This window comes from Symphalangus syndactylus, chromosome 14, assembly GCF_028878055.3.
Source record: "Symphalangus syndactylus isolate Jambi chromosome 14, NHGRI_mSymSyn1-v2.1_pri, whole genome shotgun sequence".
Taxonomy (NCBI): domain Eukaryota; kingdom Metazoa; phylum Chordata; class Mammalia; order Primates; family Hylobatidae; genus Symphalangus; species Symphalangus syndactylus.
The window spans coordinates 43133531-43155689 of record NC_072436.2 but is presented as its reverse complement, the minus strand read 5'-3'; the positions used below and the strand labels follow the sequence as shown (position 1 = coordinate 43155689).

General features: G+C 41.1%; 1 protein-coding gene across 8 annotated transcripts in view; it reads left to right on the top strand.

Annotated features, from left to right (window-relative positions):
• The window catches only part of LIMS1 (LIM zinc finger domain containing 1), a 156254-nt gene that overhangs the window by 84265 nt on the left and 49830 nt on the right, over positions 1 to 22159 (top strand). For 2 of the 8 annotated variants that reach the window (XM_055243846.2, XM_063616656.1), the window contains exon 1: positions 5473 to 5713. The exons of the other annotated variants lie outside the window; for them this stretch is intronic. In XM_055243846.2, coding sequence (XP_055099821.1) covers positions 5607 to 5713 — 107 coding nt within the window. In that variant the 5' untranslated portion in view covers positions 5473 to 5606. Of the gene's footprint in view, positions 1 to 5472; positions 5714 to 22159 lie in introns of those variants that run through there. 8 annotated transcript variants of the gene reach the window in all.

Genomic DNA, 22159 nt, shown 5'->3' with positions numbered 1-22159 from the left:
TACTTATAAGGTAGTCACAGCAAGGGAGTTTCCAAACATGGAACTGTCAGCTAAATGTCTACTGGTCACCTCTTGTATCTTTCCACTAACCTACCTTGTACTCTCCCTTGGCCCCTTGAAAATGTGGGATTGGTTAGGTTACTTAGAATTGCATTCTAAATTATTTGGAAATATACCTGGAAAATTTGCATATTGTATCCATGGCTTTTGAGAACATTTGTTAGTGGTCTAAATTGAAGACTGTTGATGGCCCCATGTTGCTGGTTGTGGAAGAGGCTGCTGTATGAGAATGACACAGGCAAGTTTGCATGGGCTTTTTTTTTTTGTTGTTTTTTGTTTATTTGTTTGTTTGTTTTTGGGTGTTTTTTTTTTTTTTTTTTTTTTTTTTTTTTTTTGGATATAGGGGTCTTACTCTGTCACCCAAGCTGGAGTGCAGTGGTGTGACCATAGCTCACTGCAGCCTTGACCTTCCAGGCTCAAGTGATCATGATACCCCCATCTCAGTCTCCCTAGTAGTTGGGACTACAGGCACTCACCACCACGCCCAGCTAATTTTGTATTACTTGTAAAGATAAGGTCTCACTGTGTTGCCCAGGCTGGTCTCAAACTCCTGGGCTCAAGCTGTCTGTTCACCTCGGCCTCCCACATTGCTGGGATCCCAGGCGTGAGCCACCACACTGGCCTCATATGAGCTTTAATGACAGCTCAGCCTATCCACTCAGATGTGTCAGAGGTCCAGGAAGCCTGATTAAGGAGAAAGTTCAGAGGGGCTTGTAGACAGTTGCAATATTATCTGCTTGTGAGTGGGACCATATTTTGGTGATTTTTTTTTTTTCCACACAGTGAACAGTTTTTGTGGACAGTTGCTTCTGCCTTCTCATACTCTCTGCTCCAGTTAGTTTGACCTTGAGCCTACTCACAATGGTACATCATTGAACCCTTTTCTGCAGCAGATACATAGCCCTGTTCTTCCTTCAGATTTATAGCCTAGAGCACTCTTGAGAGACCTCACTTAGGAAGACAGCTTGGCTGGCAAATAAATGTTTGCCAGATGAATGTGTGTTGGACATAGTATGGAGGGATATTCTTGCTTTATTAGATAAAATTTGCTTTTCCCTGTAAATGATTATTTATGAGATAAAACATAAACTAAAAATGATTTATTTCCATCAAGTGCAAAGTTAGCTGCAAAACATAACATTCTTCTTTTATGTCACACAAGGAAATTAATGGCCTGGAAATATACAGCTGCTCAACCAGTTTACGGGCCATTAGTACCTAGTGTACTGGCAGTGAGCCCCAGTTAGCTATGGAAACCAGCTTGCAGCTTTCTTAACTCTTTATAGGAGAAATAATTGATGATTCAGTAACATTAATGATCATATTTATGATGTTTATGATTTTGATTAATGATTAATCAATCATATTTATGATTAATGATGTTTAATTAGGTTTCTTTACCCTCTTATATCTGAAGGGGTTAATGGCAACAGGATGCTAAAAGCTGGACTATGACAAGTTTAGGCAAAAATCCAGGCTAATTTTTTATTCTTATCACAAATGGAAAATGTTTATACTTGTGGAAGGTACTGTTCAACTCCACAAATATGAAAGCTTCATAGTTTTAGTCTCACCAAGAAAGTAAATTTTTCCAAAACTGTAGAACAAGTGTGTCTTTTAAAATATCATTTAGGTAACGTTGAGTGTTACATGCAGAAATGAAAAACCTTCAAAACTCTGGAGATTTCTTCTCAAACATAACATCGTAAAATGATTAGGCTCTCAAAATTAATTGGTTGAACAACTGAAGCACAAAGCTTATTTAACAAACGTGACTGTCTTCCATGTCCCTGGCCCTATAGATGCAGCGGTAAGAGGGATATGGGGTTTAGAAAGGTTTCTCGGAAGAGATGATCCTTGTAGTGAGTCTTAGTGGGATGATCAGGAGTTAGTCCTGCCAGTGATCCTTCTTCCAGTCTTACCAAGCCATATGTGCAAAGGCTAGAAAGTGAGAGGAAGCACAGTCTGTCCGGGGACCTCCTGGAATCCAGTCCTCTCAGCTGGGATGAGGGTGTGAGATCTGCTGGAGTCAAAGTACAGATTCAGGGAGAACCCAACAGTTTGGAAAAAAGGACAAAAAGTTGTAATTAGGGCCAGACCAATGGTTAAGGCAAATGTCTTATTCCCAGTTTTTGTGAACTGTTGTTCCTTAAGAACCACTGGGCATGTGGGGGAAAGCCCCGGGAGTTTTATGAGGTAGTAAGTTCCCCATCACTGCAAGTGTCCAAGAAGAGACAAAATCCCAGGTCGTAGATATTGTATAGGGATGAGGCCATGGGGAAAATGATGGTGGGGAATTCTGCATTGAATGAGAGTCTGGACTGACCTTCAAAGATTTTTTTAGAGTGCTAAAATGAAAAATATCTCTATTTGGAAACCCACAGAAAATGCATTTATACAGGCCTCCCTCTGTACTGTCAAAATCATGCTAAGACACTTATTTGAAATTTAAAACCCTTTTAAATAGGGCCTGATCTGAGAATTCAGGCATAATTAATAATTCCATTTCCATGGGAAAGTACATTTGAAAGGAAAAATAGATGGGGACTCCTCCTCCCTCTCTTTGTCATGGCCCTGCTGTGTGTGCTGGGTGTTTGCCCATCTGCCCTCCTTCCCTGTGCTGATGTGCTGCTGTCTGAAGGGTGCTGGGGAGGGAAAGCAGTCCTCTCTCTCTCTCTCTCTCTCTCTCTCTCTCTGTCTTCAGTGAAAAGATCCTGGTTAGGCAGGGCACAGTGGTTCATGCCTGTAATCCCAGCCTGTTGGGAGGCTGAGGCGGGCGGATCACAAGGTCAGGAGATCAAGACCATCTTGGCCAACATGGTGAAACCCCATCTCTACTAAAATACAAAAAATTAGCCAGGCATGGTTGTGCGTGCCTGTAATCCCAGCTACTTGGGAGCCTGAGGCAGGGGAATCGCTTGAACCCGGGAGGTGGAGGTTGCAGGGAGGTGGAGGTTGCAGTGAGCTGAGGTCACGCCACTGCACTCCAGCCTGGTGACAGACCAAGACTCCGTCTCAAAAAAAAAAAAAAAAAAAAAAAAAGATCCTGGTTAAAAGGGCCTTCCCCAAAGGCCCAGAATTTACTTCTACTCAGTTGTGGCAGTTTCTTCAGAACATAAACATTGATTTGCTGAAGTTCCTGTTTGTCAGTACAGCCTTTTTAAAAGTCAGAGGGCAAGAATTGTTTCAGCTCGTTTGTTTTATGGCTTGATAACTGTCCCTGTTACTGCTCTCCCCCACCCTGTCTCATCCCCTGCACATCCTTTTAACGCTAGTCTCATCAAATGCAGGATTCATTCTACACAGTTAGGTGTTTCCTGTCTGGTTAACCTTTAGTAGTCACCAAGTTCTTTTCCCTTGTCAGCAAGCTGCATTAATTTTTAAAAACTCTTCTAAAAATAAGCAATTATTTACATTTCCTATGGAGACAGGTCATATTTAATGTTGGGATTTCTGTATTTGCAATGAATATACAATTGATTTGTATTTTATTCATTAGGCGTGTATTCTGTGTTGATGGTGAGGCGAAAACAGGGAAGATTAGTGGTTATTTCTATTCATTTTTTTTTTTAACTTGTCTCGATTTTAAAAAACGAAGGCTGGGCGTGGTGGCATACGCCTGTAATCCCAGCAATTTGGGAGGCCGAGGCAGTTGGGTCACTTGAGGCTTGGAGTTCGAGACCAGCCTGGCCAACATGGCAAAACCTCATCTCTACTAAAAATTCAAAAATTAGCCAGGTGTGGTGGCGCAACCCTGTAATCCCAGCTGCTGGGGAGGCTGAGGCACGAGAATCGCTTGAACCTGGGAGGCGGAAGCTACACTGAGCTGAGATTATGCCACTGCACTCTAGCCTGGGTGACAGAGGGAGACTCTGTCCCAAAAAAAAAAAAAAAAAAAAAACCAGACAGAATTGGATACTTTAGGAGTTCTAAATTCAAATGTTTCTGTAACTGTAAATCAAATTGTTTGGTATTTAAATCTTCTAAATTCTATTTGTTTTTGAGTGGCAGTATATTCAAAGTTCAGAAGGTGTAGAGTGGTGTGTAGTGGAAATGCTTCCTTCTGCTCCTGTCTCCCCAGGTCCCTCAGAAGCAGCCAGTATTACTGGTTTTTTGTGTACCCTTCCAGAGACAGATGTAACTGTCAACTGATTTTTTAAAACGTGTTTCATCACTCATTAAATCTAGTGTAGTGACAAAAATTGTAAATTTTTTCCCTGCATCTTTAAAAACATACGCTGTGTTCGAATGGCAATTATGAAAAGTCATTTGTTTTTCCTGGGGCCATGGACCTAGCATAACAAATGGTAGCCCTCAGGTGAACTAGCATCTGTGTCCTGGGTGAAGGAATAAGATATAGACTTCCCTTTCCTATGGGTTGCCTTAATTTTTGTATATATAGAGCAGATTCTCTCAGAGATGGGAATAACTCTCTCTTAGTGTAAAAATATTATTGGACCCATTTCTCTGTGCTCTTGTCGAGAAGGTTCTAAAAGGAAAAGAGGCTGGTATAAATTGACCAGAGAGAAATTCCTAGAACCATGCAGTCAGACTACTGGCTAAGAGCTTGCTGGGAGGTAGCCTGTGTTTGTGGTGTGGTCCTATGTTCCCAGTGGGACTGAAGTGGATTGGAGGGCTGTGCTGTGCCTGCTGTTGGGTAGCATCACTTTGAGCTGGATGACGAAGGACTTGCCCCAAACCTGTCCTCTATTGTCCACATCCCCACACCCAAAACCTTCCTAACATTGTCACTTTCCGAGGTCAAATGTACAGATAAATACAGGGTATATAGGACCCATTCCACCTTAAAGCCCACAGCATTGTGTCAGCTGGGGTGGCCTGCCCTAGGAGAGGGCATTATTCACAGCCAGTAATTACAATGAATGAATGAAGAAACCATCTTCCTTTCAGTTATGAATTTTTCAGTAATATTTAATGAGGGGTGGGTGGACCAAAGACATTTCCTTCCCTTCTGAAGAGGATTTAGAGTAGAGTGGTAAGGGGGAGGAATTGGACTGCTTCCCTTTAGAATTCTGCCCCTCCTCTCCTTTTTAAGGAAAATGTCCCTAAGGAGCTCACTATAACCAGGCGGTTCTTTAAACTGACAACTGCCTGTGAAGTGTTGATGGATTTCCTGGCAAATAAAACAGCAGGACCCTTCTTTAGCGAGTACCTTACTGGAGCTTTTTAGCCCAATTTTAGTTCAGAGTGGTCCTGGCAAGGTTTTTAAAGGAATTGGTGTGATTATTCATAACAATTAAATTTTGCTTATTAATAAACAAGTAAGTAACCTGCCTTCTTGGTCACCGACTCCCCCCTCCCCAAGGTGCGAGGCCCAGAGATAAGGCAAGTTGTGCCTTGCTGAGGAGGGTGTTCACCAGTGAGAAACAGGAAGCTGTGCTTCAGCAGCTTGGCCTGCCTGGAGGTTTCTAAGGCTGAGTCAGGTGTGCTGAGGTCCCTCCGCAAGGGACACTGCTTTCCCCTGGCAGCCACACTGCTGAGCATAAATGCTTTAAAGTGTCAGCAATTGATGTGTGGAGAGAAGTATGACTGCATTACAGCTTAAAGAGCTTTCACATTCAGGTCTCTACAGGAGAAGACGAGATCGTCCCGATAGTTTGAGAGTAAATGGGTTACCGGAGGAAGAGCTAAGGTGAGTGCAAAGTCATGGTTGGCTAAAGGTCAAGACATCTAATCTAGTAAGTGCAGTGGGGATTCATGCCTAAGTGGATGCAGCTTTGGGAAGTACTAATTGAAAAGTAACCTCTTAGTCTGTAATTAAAGACTGAACACAATATCAAGATTGTACTGATTGGAACTGTGCAAAACCAGAATACTTTTGCCCATTTCTTCACAAATCCTTTAAGTTGTTTTACCCCTTCTCCAAACCTGCAGTGTTGTTATGTCTTTAAAAATTATATAATCACCAGAAATATTTTAAATTGAAAACAATTGATTTTTCCCCTTAGTTTAAAGAGAGTTTTCTTTGGCTGATTGGAACATGTTTTTGTCTGTGTTTTGATGAAGGGGGGTAGTTTGTGGTGGTTTGGGGTTGGGGGAGGGGTGTCATGGAGATTGTTACTGAAATGGTGTAACAAAGGAATGCAGTGGAACTATTGAATGTAGCCTAGGAAGGAAGGACATCAAAAATCTGGAAACCTTTTTAACTAAAAAGGTTAGAGTTCTTGGCTTTCGGAGTGAATTTCCCTAAAACAACATAATTTTTTTTGTTGTTGCAACTACTGAAAATTTCTTAGATTTGAGGTTCTGAAAGCCTCTACAACATTAAGCCTATGTGTTAAAATACTGTGTTAACTGAAGGGTTTAGATTTTCTCTGTTCCTGGGGTGTTCCTGTTTTACTGATGACAGAAGGCTGCAGTAAAGAGAGACTTCCTTTTTTTAAACTACATTTACTATTTAGTACTTTAATTTGGAGGTCTTAATTTAAGTGTTTGAATATTCTGGTGAGATGGCGGGAAGGTTATCTATACTTTGTGTACTATTGTTCTTTTTCTTACAAACTAACTTCTAGAGTTTATTTTAAATTCTCTATTTAAATGTAACAAGGACAAATTGACAAGCTTAAAACTTCTCTATTAAATTTGTATTTGTCATAGACAGCTATACTGCAATAACTGTAATTTGCTAAAGAAACATTTATTTTAAAATTGTTGACTCACCAATTTTTGAAGAGGGTAGCATTAAAGGACTATTATTGACACTAACATTATTAGAGCTTACTGCCTACTATGTCAGGTGTCTCTTAGCTACATTTAATGTATTAACTTTGAATTGACTGGATTAAACAATTTAAAAGTCTCAGAGTTTAAATTGTTATGAAGTTTGTATGTGAGGTTAGTTAAAATATTGAGCTCTGTATTGCTAACCAGATAGACAATTGGAAGTGACCTCCGAAACCAGCATTTATTGGTAGACTCCAGTCTACAGTGGATCCAAGAGTGAAGTTACCAAAAACAGTTTTAATTTCAGATTTCGGGGTTTGGAGGAATTTCCTTTTTTGAAAAAATTTAGTTATATAAAAAAAATTCTAAACCAATCTTTTCTTTATTTTCAGACAATAGCCAAAGTACTCATGAGTAAAATAACGGATATGCCAAGGAGGTAGTTATTTACATAGTTATAATGCTCTTTCGAACAACTAGATTTTTTTTTTTTTGCTTAGAATTTAATTAAAAGAGGAAGAGTAATTCTTAAGTATTGCCTGTTCTAGTTGTTTAAAGAGAAATATTTTGTCACCCATTCTGGTGATGTAGTTATCTGGTCATAGAAGGGATTTGTATTTCTGCCACTTTTGTCCCCTAATGTAGAGAAAATGATCATTTTCCTTATTCAGAAGTATAGGTTAGCCAAGAAAGGTAAACCATTGTCTGTTTATGCCTGGATTTTTTTTTTAATCAGCTTAGGTAATATTTTTTTTACCCTAGTTATACTAAGCCTATTTTCAGGATTAAATGAAGTTTCTGAGCTAATAGGAATCAGAGAGAGTAAGGACTTTGAAGTTAGTACACCAGAGTTTCAGTATCACTCAGTTGGACAAGTTATATAATCTTTTTAAGCCTTGGTTTATTCTTTTTTTAAAAAAATAAGGATAAAAATAACTACTATTATTGAACATTATTTACTGTCACAGAATTCAAACCACCAATTCAGTGAGGCAGGTGGCATTGTTATCTTGCGAATAGTGCCATACAGTTAATTCATTGTTTAATTTTTATTGAGTGCCTACTATTTGCAAAGTAAAGATACAGTGAGGAATAAGACACAGGCCTTGTCACAGGAACACCCACCTAGGTTTGGGCATATTGAATATGACCACAGATTTTCTCTGCATGAGCAGTTATTTGGTTTTGAATACATGTGCTATCAAACATCTTTCACACTGTCTCAAGTATTGCATAAGACCCATTCCAACTCTCATTCCTTCTTACTCACGTGTTCGTTTCTTGTTATGTTTGTGGACTCTTAACAGAAAAACTTTCAGAGACTAAAATTGGCCATGGCCACTGCCAGAAAACATTTTTTTCTCTTAAAGTTTAAATAAAAGGCTGTGCTCTGAAACATGAGGTGCATGTACTTAAAGAGCACTGTAATACACATGAAAATAATTCTGGCGTCAAACTTGAAATTGTTCAAAACTGAAGCAGGTAAAAGGTGGCATGACAAACACTGGGCTTCCTAGACTTTTGTTTTAAAGTATTAAATATGACTTGAAACTGACTTTATTCACATACTTTGTACAGTGGAGCATTACCCACTGTGTTTGGTGGTTATAGTTAGAGTGAAGTGACACAAGTGACATGCTTGCTCCGGTGGGTTGGAAGCCCCAGACCTTCACAAGGCATTGACCCTTTTTTCCCTGAAGTTTTTGGTGTCCTAAAATAACATCTAAGACATACCCATGTACCTATACTTACTCCTTTAGCTGTTCTATCTTTTAAATTATGTTGCACTCAAACATAGTTGTTTTTTGAGAATACCTGAATGACAAACACACCTGAGAAATTCCTGCCCTTTAAAAATTCTCAAAGTCACTTTTTCTCTGCCTCAGATAGAAGGGATCTATAAATAACTGATTAGAAACAGTACAAAATTCAAGTTTCTCCTGGTTGGGTTCAAAACAGCTTAATATAGGGGCTGGTGGCTGGATGCAGTGGCTGACGCCTATAATCCCGGTACTTTAGGAGGCCGAGGCAGGCGGATCACTTGAGGTCAGAAGTTCAAGACCAGTCTGGCCAACGTGGTGAAACCCCATCTCTACTAAAAAATAAAAAATTAGCTGGACGTGGTGGCACGCACCTGTAGTCCCAGCTACTGTGGAGGCTGAGGCAGGAGAATCACTTGAACCCAGGAGACAGAGGTTGCAGTGAGCCGAGATCGCGCCACTGCACTCTAGCCTGGGTGACCCATCAAGACTATGTCTCTAAATAAATAACAATATAGGGGCTGGTAGGCCGGGCGCGGTGGCTCACGCCTATAATCCCAGCACTTTGGGAGGCTGAGGCAGGCGGATCACCTGAGCTCAGGAGTTCAAGACCACCCTGGGCAACATGGGGAAACCCAGTCTCTACTAAAATACAAAAAATTAGCTGGGTGTGGTGGCGCACACCTGTAGTCCCAGCTAGTGAGGATGCTGAGGCACGAGAATTGTTTGAGCCTGGAAGGCAGAGGTTGCAGTGAGCCAAGATCACACCGTTGCACTGCATCTTGGGCTACAGAGTGAGACTCTGCCTCAAACAAAAAATATGTATAGGGGCAGGTGAACTATGACCCTCAGGCCAAATCTGGCCTGCTGCCTTTTTGTGTATGGCCCATGAGCTCGGGATGGATTTTACATTTTTGAATGGTTGAAAAAATAATAAAAATATTTTTCACATGTGAAATACATGAAATTGAAATTTCAGTGTCCACAAATGAAGTTTTACTGGAACACAGCCATGCTTATTTGTGTGTGTTGCCTGTGGTGGTTTTGTGCTACGCTGGCAAAGTTGAGTTGTGACACAGACCAATGTGGCCCACAGACAAAAATTATTTACCTTCAGGCCTTTCACAGAAAACCTGGGCTGACCCCTGGTCTAGTGCTGAGATAAGAACTCCTAGAGCTTTCCCTTTTCCCTGTTCCTTCAGCCATGCTTCTGCCCTCCTCACTCCCTCACCTCCCAGTTAGGTTTATCTTGCCTGGATAAAATCAGGACTACGTCAGCCATTTGAAAAGAATATGAATCCAAAAAAAAAAATGCAGTTTGAAATTTGTATCCCTAATAGTTTAGGAGTAAAGTGAAAATGTGAAGTTGCCACACAGCGGCAGTGAGCTCTTCACTTCTTAGACCTCCTTTCCTGCAGCGTTGACCTTGAAGTAGTACCCTTCTCCTGATTCCTGGATGGATTAGGTTAACCAAGAATGGAAGTGCAAAGAAATGTAACCTTTACTTTCTGGTTATAGAATAAACCTTCCAAGCTCATGTTTTTATAGATATAGCATATAAAATCATTTTTAAGTGGTGGGAATGTCCTTGCTTTGGTTTGAGAGTGAAAACTCAGATCATGTGTTCCTGACTAGTGCATTACCATTAAATGAACCCCTGTTATAGGCCAGGCACTGCATTAAGTAAGGGCTTTTGTGTGTGTGGGCCCACCACTTCTCATGATCCCATAAGGGAGAAAGAACTGAAGGCTATAAAGGTGGTCATCGTTATGAAACCGGTTTCTGTCTTTGATTCAAATAAGTTAGTGCTTAGAATTCAGTCAACGTTGGAGTAGCTCAGCCTAGGCTGTGTGTTTCTTGCATACCTCTTTTGCAGTTTGCTGATCACTTTTTGGCCCAACTTTTAACTGAAAAATTATGTTTGTATTTTAGTTTTAGAAATGTAGTCTGTTAGACAATAGGGATAAAATTGCAGTTTTGCCATTATCTTATTATCTGATATTATCTGTTCTTATTATTTGATGGTTCAGTGAGGGCACATTTAGTCTTCCCAGCAATGAGCAAACACATGGGACAATTAATAAGAAATATTTTTCTCTTTGCTATAGGAAAGAGAAAAACCACTTGCTAGTGTTGCTTTTTAAAAGTTCATAGTGCTTTCTCCTATATGTTTGATTATAACCTACAAGTACTTATATTGTAATAACTGATTTTACAGACCCCCTCTTCACCCCCTCTCACCTCCTTCCCCCATATAATAGAGAGGGGATTCTTCAAGGCAAGAGACTTTACCATATTTCTTGTGCATATAGCACCTACTGCAGTTCAGAATCTGTTTCTCATTGAATGAGTAAAGGAATGAGAAACTCAACTGGCCTAAAGGTACCTCTTTTATTCTAGATTAAACTCTTTACACTCTACTTTTTAAGTCTTAATTATTAACTTTTTATTTATGTACAGTATCACACTGAGAGAAGCCTAAGAGACGGATGTATCTATCAGAGTATAGATCATGATTATTTTGCTTTTCTCTTTCAGTAGTTTTGGAAAGCTTAGTTTCCAAAGGAAAATGTATTTTTCAGTCATCTAAAATATTTCTGCATGTAATCATGTGCTGCATAAAACGTTTCAGTCAACGAGACTACAAACATGACAGTGGTCTCTTAAGATTACAAGGAAGTTGCCCTATGCAGATGTACCATTTTAATCTTTTAAACCATATTTTTACTATACTATAATATAATATTTTTAGCTATTTTATATATACACTTAACCGTTGTGTTACAGTTGCCTACAGTATTCAATACAGTCCTGTGCTGTACAGGTTTGTGGCTTTGGAGCAACAGGCTATACCACATAGCCTAGGCATGTAATAGGCTGTACTGTCCAGGTTTGTGTATGTTTATGTGAACATTTGTATATTTATGATGTTCACACATGACTAAATCACCTGACGATGCATTTCTCAGATCATATCCTTGTCATTAAGCAATGTGTGACTAGTAGAGGGAGTTTATGCTGAAATTAAAAATAGCAGTGTTGATGCTTAAAAATCAGGTCTGTTAAAGGAATGATAAGAAGCAAAAAGTTATTGAATAATGATCCCTTTCTGGTTTTGTTTGTTTGTTTGTTTGTTTTTTTGCACTGCTATAGGAGACATTTAGGAATGAACCAACCTCAGCTTTAACAGAATCAATCTGTAATTTTGTTGTCAGTACACATCAAATTATCTAAATTATTTATTGTGACAAATCCCAAAATATCAATAATTTGGTTGCTTTCTTGTTGGTTTTTAAAAAAGCAAACAAAGTCTTGAAGTCTCAGGTATAAATTACTTATAAAAGTCAGAAAAGATAGTTGTCCAAAATGTGTGCTTTACCTACCTGACTTTGGATGGATGTTATTAAAAGGAAACAGTACTGTTTATTCTACATGTATGTATCTTAGAGACACAGCAACTGATTATATGTCTGTGCTACTCATTGGCTATTCTGTGACTAAAACAAACTTTGGACGTGAATATTTTCTTATTTAAAAAAAGAAACTTCTTTTAGAAGTAATTATTAAATATGTTTCACATAAATATGAACCTCCTTAAGTTTTTTTAAATGGTTATATCTGTTTCCTGGGGCTGCCATCACCAACTACCATAAACGGTGTAGCTTCATACTACAGAAATTTGTTGTCTTAGATTTCTGGACACCAGAAGTCAGAAACCAGTGTGTCAGCAGGGCCATGCCCCCACTGAACCCTGAAGGGAGATGCTTCCTTTTCTCTCCGAGCACTGGGCTTTGCCTGCAGTGCTGAGTGTTCTTGACTTGCAGGTGCCTTGCTCCTGTTTCTGCCTTGTGGTCATAAGGCCATCTTCTCAGTGTGTCTGTCTTTACCACAGCTCTGGTCACTTTCCCTTGACTTCTTGAAGTTTGACAGCAGTAATACTTTCTTCTTAAAATTTTCTCCTCCGTTGTTTCCTCAGCCCTGCCTTTTCCTAGTTTTCCTACTGGTTACTTCTTTTCAGTTTTTCCTTTGTCTTTCAGTGTCTCCCATGGCTCTTCAGTATGTATGGCTCAGATACCATCCATGTGCAGTCACTGTCAAATCAGGCCAGGAGTCATTTCTAGCTCTCACTTAGTGACTAGCATCAGTTTAGACTAGGGATTTCCAGTTAATATTTATGAATGGATAAATGAATGAAATGAGCTATGAAAGCAGTTTATTGGATCATTTATTGAAGAGGCAGTGAAATTAATGTTGCCTAGACTGCAGTGAGCCTTCGCCTCCCAGGCTCAAGCAATTCTCCCACCTCAGCCTCCCGAGTAGCTAGAATTACAGGCACACCACCATGCCCGGCTAATTTTTGTATTTTTAGTAGAGACGGGGTTTCACCATGTCGGCCAGGCTGGTCTGGAACTCCTGACCTCAGGTGATCCACCCTCCTTGGCTCCCAAAGCACTGGGATTACAGGCATGAGCCACCACACCCAGCCTCAGTGCATTAATTTTTGAAGAGAAATATGACAGTAATGAGTTTTATGAAGGTTCTTGTTTTTTCTGAGACAGGGTCTTGCTCTATCACCCAGGCTGGAGTGCAGTGGCACGACCTTTGCTCCCTGGCTCAAGCGATCCTCAGCCTTCCGAGTAGCTGGGACTGCATTGAAGTATTTTTTTAAAGAGCAGAATACTTCTTTGACCATATGTGCTTAAAGCAATATCAATATGTTTGGTGTCCATCATAAGCAGCTGTACAATTCTACAGAAACGTATTGCCATCACCTTTGTCTATCTCTGTTGCCATCTGCTATTATAGCTGTTTAAAGGAAGACTGTTGTGTGGTATTGGGAGGAAATGGTACATTTTATTGTCAGAATTCTAATCGATTGGGGTAATGAGAATGAAAAAATGACAGTGTTACAGGGAAGTATTCGTATGCATGGAACTAGAAACAGATCACAACTTACATGTTGGCTTCTAATTTGTAATGTTTCAACCATGTTTGGGTGGAAAGAAGATGTATAGGATTGTTTCCAAAAAAGTTTCTTCTCTATGAATGAACCTAGGATGGTCTTCAGAGATGTATATAAAGAAAGAGAGGGGACAGAGACTGAAATTGACTGCTTCAACTACAGTGAGTTAACTTTCACTCGTAATAGAAATAGCTAGAGGTTGGATTATTTCAAAAAGCTAGTCAGTGTTTTTAGAGCTTCTGATTCTCACAAGAACAGATGAAAAAATGCAAGTATCAGTTATAGAGAAGACTTTCCATTTGAGACTCTCAGAAAAGGTGTGGGTGGTTACTGTGTTTGTTTGACATTGCATGCTTTAATGAGCTTGTTTAGCATGTGGGAAAGTGGAACTTTACCTTGGGCCTCTCTGAAGCCCAGTTTCCTCCAAATATAAAAAGAAAGGCTTGGTCCATTCAGAAGCTTTAAAGAGTCATTTTTTCCCCAGACAGGATTTCCCTGTGGATTGTGGTATATGAAACAGTCAGTGATTCTCCATGGAGGTGATGTGAGGAGAGAAGGCTATGTGGCCTAGACTGCAGATTCCTTTCCTGAGGCCCTTCCTTTGTCCCATGGCAGCTGCAGAGGCGTCTTGGTTTAGGAGATCAAGATTTGAAAACCAGGCGAAGGCCAGGCACCATCGCTCATGCCTGTCATCCCAGCACTTTGGGAGGCCAAGCCGGGTGGATCACTTGAGTCCAGGAGTTTAAGACCAGACTGGGCAACATGGTGAAACCATATTTCGACAAGAAATACAAAAATTAGCCAAGTATGGTGGCGTGCACCTGTAGTCCTGGCAACTTGGGAGGCTGAGGCTGGAGGATTGCTTGAGCCTGGGAGGTTGAGGCTGTAGTGAGGTGAGATCATACTATTATACTCCAGCCTGGGCAACAGAGTGAGACCCTGTCTCAAAAAAAAAAAAGAAAAGAAAAAGAAAACCAGAAGACAGCCTGCCTCACTTAAAAGTGTGATTTTAAAAACAGTGGAATTCAGACATCCCTGAGTGAGCCTCCTTTGAAATTCACTGCGCTGCTATAGGAAGTCAGAGCTTAATTATATCACACTTACATGCTGAAGAACTCAGGGATCCGGTGATACAATGTAGGGAATTTGTTTCAAAATATTTTATGGTAATGAGTAGATAAAACAAATTGATCATGACTTGATGACTTTTGGAGTTGGATAATGGTTCAGAGGAATTCGTTATACTTGTTTAATATATGTTTGAAATCTTCAGTAATCAAAGGTTTTAAATTTTTTGAAATACGTATCATGACGAATGGCACAGTTTTAATGTTTCCCTTATGCGTAACTAACACATTATACTTTTTCATTTATTTAGGGCTTATCTGATAAGTGGTTGTGCCCCATCCAAACATCTATCCCAGTAGTCAGGAATATAGCAAAGCCCCTGAGGCTCCATCTGCTGTCAGCTACCTGTGTATCTGTTGGGATATAAGCCACACCAGGATTTCACCACCCGTGGCTCTAGCATGAGTAATTTGGAGGTTGAGTGGGTGGAGGAGGAAAAAAGTAGGATTCTTTACCTTAATCTAGGCTGTCGTTCTATGGTAATCATTAAGCCTTTCATATTTTGTGTTGGAAAAAAACAATATTTCTTAATGTTGTTAGAAAGTGAAAATGATAATGTGGGGGTAAAAGATTAGATTCAGAAAAATGAACATCTCAGGTTACTGCTTTTACATCTGTGGAGCAGGGATGGAATTGTTTGATTTTTCAGACAATTAAAATTTATTATGACAGGATGAAGTTGGCTTACAGAGTGTGGGACACTTAATGAGTCGGCTTCTAGCCTCTGGCTTAAGCATGGGGTAGACTAGCTTCTGGCTTAAAGAATGGGGTAGACTGACTTGGACTCTCATTTAACTGAAGATTTTATTTTCTATACCTTTACTTGATAATATATACCTCTGCCCATCCCTTCCTAGTTTTGAGTGTAAATACACTTGTTTTAAGTTGCTGAGTGAGAGTGGGTGAGGAGTCTGGGTACAGCCCACTGGACTGGGTCCAGTGTCTTGAATAACTACTTAGTAATTGACTTCTGCAAGTCAGTTATTTTTAGGAGCTTTGAGTTTCTCCCTTTGCTAGTTGAATATGATTTGTAAAAGAAGTGAATGTTTTTATATTAACAGATTTAGACCTACTCAAGGAGGATTTATTGTGTTTCATTTTAAATATCAAATGATTGTACGCTGTGGAACAAAAGGGACTCTGTCTTGGATGCTAATCTGCTGTGTTGCCTTTTTTTTTTTCTAAGACATCTGTTATAGCATGCCATGTTGACTTCTGATTAGCCTCCTTTGAGACCTTTGAATGGCTCCTGATTACTACTTTACTTACTGTCCCTAGTGTAAGAACATGTCAACCTGGATGTTGTCACACAGACTCCAGGCTGTGATGCGCACAGCATCCGTGTTCTGGAGGGTTGTCTGCACACATGCCCTTTCTTCATGGTCTGTAAGCCCTGGGTCTGGGAGCAGTGGTGCAGAGATCTACCTGTTTTGTGGCTGACCAAGACCACACTTCTGTCTGTAAGTTCCTTCAGTAAACCACCCAATACCAACAAAATTGATTTGTCTATCTCCTTCTTTAGTTTCTCAGCTCCTTCACTTTGGAGCTGCTTTCCATATATGCCTCCTTCACAGAATAGGTACTTTCGTGTTTGTTTGTTTTTTGAGATGCAGTTCCTCTCTTGTCACCCAGGCTGGAGTGCAGTGGTGCAATCTTGGCTCACTGTAACCTCCGCCTCCTGGGTCCAAGCAGTTCTCCTGCCTTAGCCTCCTGAGTAGCTGAGAGTACAGGCGCCCACCACCACACTTGGCTAATGTTTGCATTTTTAGTAGAGATGCGGTTTCACCATTTTGGCCAGGCTGGTCTCGAACTCCTGACCTCAGGTGATCCACCCGCCTTGGCCTCCCAAAGTGCTGGAATTACAGGCTTGAGTCACCGTGCCCAGCTGATACTTTCCCTTTTTACTCTTTGAGAAGCCACACATGTTTGAAAAGCAGAACGTTAATTGCTTTTTACTTCCTAAGTACCTCGTGTTGGTGATTTCATCTGCTGAATTCAGCCGTCTTCTCTGCCTTGAAAGACACCATGTTAAAAGTTAAGTGCTGATGCTGCATAGGATGTTGGGTCCAGGTGTCTCAAGGTCAGGCAATGAGCATTCTCAGAGTGTGATGAACAGTGAAGGAAAACTCAAGGGAGGATATGCCCAGAGTCTTGATGTTCTGGACACCTTGTTCTTTATCAGGCAATGCTAGACCTTATTGCACAAAATGGTATTTGGGGCCAAATGAATGGTAAGCAAGCCAAAGAGAAGCCTCTCTGCCTCCTCAGCTTTGAAAATGTAAGAAAGAATGCAGATACTGCTATAGAATCAACATATGAGTAGTGGCACTTCAGCAACTTCTACAGAGCTATACATGAGTGCCTGGGATTGTGGCCTCAGAGAACTGGAATACTGGCTCAGGCTACTTAAATGTAGATGAAAATATTAAACCAAAAGAAGGTAAATTGACCTTGAAAAGTCTGTTTATATAAGCAGTTTACTTAGAGATAATCTGTACCTGCATAGCAAGTGTACACATTGATTTCTGAATGAGAAAGCACTGACATTGCCTTATGAACCATTATGATATTGTTCTTCTGATTATGTTTGTGCTCAGGTTAATAAAGTGTACCAGGTGACTCCCTTGTCCCCTACCCCCTCCACTCCAGGAAGCATCCATGTATCTATCCCCTGCTCTGCTCTGAAATAGTTAATGTTCATCATGACGGCAGTGGAAGATTTGGTTTTGCCTTTTGAATTGCTTCCTGCTCTTCTGTCCCTTTGTTTTTGCCAGCATCTTAATTCTTACTAATTGATTTGGTGAGGTTATTTTTATGTATTCTTTTAACACGAATTATTTTCTGTGTTTCAGAGTGGTTTTATTTCAAAGGATAAAACTGTCTCTTGAAATAGTTATGTGGTGGTTTGTCGCTAATAGGTTAGAATATTGCCATCCATAGAAGAGTAAAAATGACTGCTGCTTTTAAATAGGCTTAAATTATTGACTTTTTATACAACCAGCATAGGTGCTATCATTAGAGGGTCAGACCTCTTATACTTATATTCAGTTCAAACATAGTCCAAATAGTCACCATATTTATTAGTTTATTTGAACCATTCTCAGTTTCACCATTTGATTTGCTTTCCTAATAGGTTCTAAGCTCTTTGAAACTCAGTTATTTTGTTCTGTTTTCTCAGCCTATGAATTTGGCCTCTTGCCACGTTAGTTTTAATTACATTTTTGCTTTTTTATTTATGAGCTGCCATAAAAGAGATTGTTCTGTCTTATGCTTTACTAATAGTTGGTTAAAGGTTTGAATTAAAAGACTGGGTTGGCCCAGAGTCATACAAGTGCATGTTTGCCATTCTGAACTGAAATCCCTGGTGACAGTGCTGTTTATAAAAGGATTAGAGCAGGGAGTTTTGTTGCCCTAAAATCAGGAAATTTAAGTTTTTTTATATATTATTTAAGTAATTAAATGATAAGAAGTTTACACACAGGGGTCTGTGTGTGTGTGTGTGTCCATCCTTGTGCCTCAATTACAAAATTTCCTGAAATAATCTCCCTGAGCTCCATTGTGGTGTTTCTCCCACCAAGCTTTTCTTGTGATTCTCTCTTGCACACCACCGTTCTTTAGACGTAGTATTTCTTGGAGGTTTGTGGTTGAGATGGGGACTGGATGCTAGCTGTGGCCTCTTTGTGGCTCCAAAGGAAAGAGGAGGGAGCATTGTCCTCAAAGACTCTTACAAGGGTAGACAGGGAGGAAGCAGGCTGGGCAAAGCTCAAGGAAGTCCATGCAGTAACTAACCTGTGTCAGGTTGGGGTCTCCTAGCAGGATGTCTGTAGGGGGAGGGAAGAAGGACTGCAGGGCTCTCTGGTGTGCCAGCTGCCAGCTCTCATGCAGCACTCAGTTTTCAGTGACTGTCATGTTAATTCAGCATGCCAGCTGTTCAATTTAGTGTCTGTACCAATGGGGATTGGGAGAGAGGTAGATGATGAGGAAAGAGAAGAAATAATGAGGTAATATGTCATCTCCTAAAAGTTTATTTTGTAACAGAAATTGTGCAGACTATTACTGCATTACATTTTAGATTTTTCTCAATCCCCTCAGGAAACAAAGACGCTCATACAGAACATTGCCCCTACCACTAGCATGAGGCGAATCTTGCAGCCCTCCCAAGGCTGGCTTTCAGACTCCTGAAGCTGTGCCTTCTGGATGTGACACCTTGTCCTGGCCACATCTCTGGAGAGACGCCACACACATCAGTGTTAAGTGGTACACATGGTCCTTTTCACCACAAATGTCCTGAAATCGAGGGACTATTTGGAAAACAGGCAGCTGCTTCATTCTGTTGTGGGAGTGATGTGACAGGAAGGGAGGCTCAGGAATGACCATAACAGGAAAGCATGTGGTGCACTCACAGTAAAGCTTCACAGAAGCCCTCACAGCCAGACGCAGCAGAGTGCAGCGACTGCCCAAGGAGCTGCTGTCCTAGCACCCTCCCAGTCATCTTCAAGAAGAGCAAAAGTTCACTGACCGCCTCAGTTCCTTTATTCTCCTCTTGTTCTTGAGGACTGACCAATGGGTGTGTGTCCCTGTTTGCCTCTTTGCTGGGGTCACAGAGGAACCCAGGAGCTCACATTGAGTGGCCCCCAGACATGTCACTGGGGCCAGAAAGTGCCATCAGGATGGGGGTCTACACTGGGGGTGTGGGGTGGACGTATCTTCCTACCCTGACTTGAACAATGAGTCCATGTGTGGCCTCTAGTTTACATAAATAAAGAATGGCTGTGGCCGGGCGCGGTGGCTCATGCCTGTAACCCCAGCACTTTGGGAGGCCCAGGTGGGTGGATCACCTGAAGTCAGGAGTTCGAGACCAGCCTAGCCAACATGGTGAAACCCCATCTCTAAAAATACAAAAATTAGCTGGTAATGGTGGCAGGTGCCTGTAATCCCAACTACTCCGGGGGCCGAAGCAGGAGTATCGGTTGTACCCGGAAGGCGGAGGTGGCAGTGAGCTGAGATCTCACCATCACACTCCAGCCTGGGGGACAAGAGCAAGACTTCATCTCACAAAAAAAAAAAAAAAAAAAAATGGCTGTAATCCCAGCACTTCGGGAGGCCAAGGCAGGTGGAATTCAAGACCAGCCTGGTCAAGATGGTGAAACCCCATCTCTACTAAAAATACAAAAATTAGTCAGGCGTGGTGGCGGGTGCCTGTAATCCCAGCTACTTGGGAGGCTGAGGCAGAGAATTGCTTGAACCCGGGAGGGGGAGGTTTCAGTGAACTGAGACCGCGCCAGTGCACTCCAGCCTGGGTGACAGAGCAAGACTCCATCTCAAAAAAAAAGAATGAGGTAGACAGACTTGGACTCCCATTTAACTGACAGGTTTATTATTCTGTACCTTTACTTGATAACACACTTCTCCCCCCGTCTGTTCCTAGTTTTGGATGTAAATACAGTTGTTTAAATTGCTAAGTGGGATCTTGGAGAAAGAGCCCAAAAGGTCTAAGTACCATCAGCTGCAGAGTCCTCATATAGGCTGCCTCTGTCGGCCTGGGTCCAACCCGGAGAGAAAACCCACACTAATTTGAACAGGAAGGGTTTAGTATAAAGTTAGAATTACTAACTCTAACAAGGTTTTGGAGGAATAAGGAATTGGCTAGTAAGAGGAGAGAAAGCAAAAGAGTATAGGAATAGCCGCTGTAAGGAGCAGCCACGGACCCTAGAGCTGAGTTAGAGCACCAAGGGAGGAGCCCTACTCTGTGCCCGGGGTCACACTACCAGGGTGTGCTGCATGGCAGAAAAGTCGCTGGCACAGATTGTTGGAAATCCTCCTTTCAAATACCAGGAAAGGCTGTTCCCAGTGAGATCCCTCACCCAAGGCATCCCCTACGTAGCTGACTGCCAAGGGATGGGTGCAGCTGGCTGCATGCATCATCAGGGGCCAAGGCACTCTGCTGCAAAACTTTCAAGGGGCCAGTGCCAGGGAAGCTGGTGCTGGCCACCATGCCCTACAGGAGCTAGACACTGAAGAAGCTGCATGAGCTCTGCCCAGGGAGCAGGCAGGACTGGGAAGCAAACCTCTTCCTCCTGCAGTGTCTCTCCAGCACCCTCTACTGACAAGGCCTCAGTGCTGCTCACAGAGGACAAAGATTCACAGAGGCGGCAGTAACTATGTCACCGGCACCCAGTAATATCCCAGTGATGCCTCCTACAGGACACAAGGGGGTCTGTCTAAGTGGGTAGTTGCCGTAATTTTATATATTATTGCTAGATGTATAGAATACCAGTTTTTGAGAAGAGGTAAGGAATGGAACAAAGAGCTTCCTACTTAGCCCTGTGAACTGCTTTCAAAAACCATAGCTTCATTCCATGACAGAGAATGGTGAGCTCTGTGGGGAGAGAGAAAGGCTGAGCACAGGAGCCTGCAGAACAAGAGGAGTGACTGAGGCCCCTGGGAGATGCTGTCAGCCTGGCTGTAGCTGGGCAGTGTTACATGAGCACCAGCTTACAGTGGTTGACCTCCTGACCTTATACAATTTCCACATCTTTTTTCATTGTACTTATGGCAAAATCTAAGTTATGGTAGCTGAAATAATCCCTTGCCTTTCTGTGTACATTTCATAAAATTTAAAGTTAATGAAAGAGAAGAAACCTTTTTAAATTCAGCAAAATATACATATATGTGTATATATATGTGTGTGTATATATATGTGTGTGTGTGTGTGTATATATATATATATATAGTTCCTCTGCTTCATCCTGGTCAGTATTTTCAAATGCTGTTTAATGCAGTAAAATCTACACAAAACGTGTTCTGTGTCAAAAAGAAAATAACAAGCAGTGAAAGATGTACATTTGAATTTGAAAGGGTTCATTGTTTTCACTTCACTCAATTAAAATGTTTTTTATTCTGTTCTTCTATTCTGAAATTCTCATGGTTTTCTTTTACCTTATCATTGAGGGAAGTAAACCCCGCATTAAGCTTAGTCACAAAATAAAAACTCCCACGGACTTCCCTCCCAGTGTAGCTGAAGGTTAATGTCCAGGGATATAGCCTTGACTGAGTCAGAACTAAAATAAGGGTGTGATTTAGAGCCAGGGACTCTGGTGCTGCAGCCACTACAGCCATGTCAAGAACTCCTGACACACTGGAGGCTGTCACTGGTGATCTGGGCATTCTCCTAAGTCAGCATTCCTAGCTAAAAATACTGCCATTCTGTATTGGAAACACAGCTTCCTCTAATTTGTCTGTTTTGACCAGAACACAATGTTATCATTTTAAAAAGATGTTTAGGTGTGAGAATGTATGTTAATGGATCACAATATGAATAAAAATAAAAGAAGAAAAAGATAAGTGAGTTGAAATATGAAGGAACTAGTACAGAGACATTTTCTAGTAAAAGTTTCTAAATGGTCAGAGAAAAATCAACCTATGAGAGAAAATTTTAAGATTTTTTTTTTTTTTTTTTGAGACAGTATCTTGCTGTGTCTCCCAGGCTGGAATACAGTGGCGTGATCACAGCTCGATCACAGCTCACAGGCTCAAGCGATCCTCCTACCTCAGCCTCCTTAGT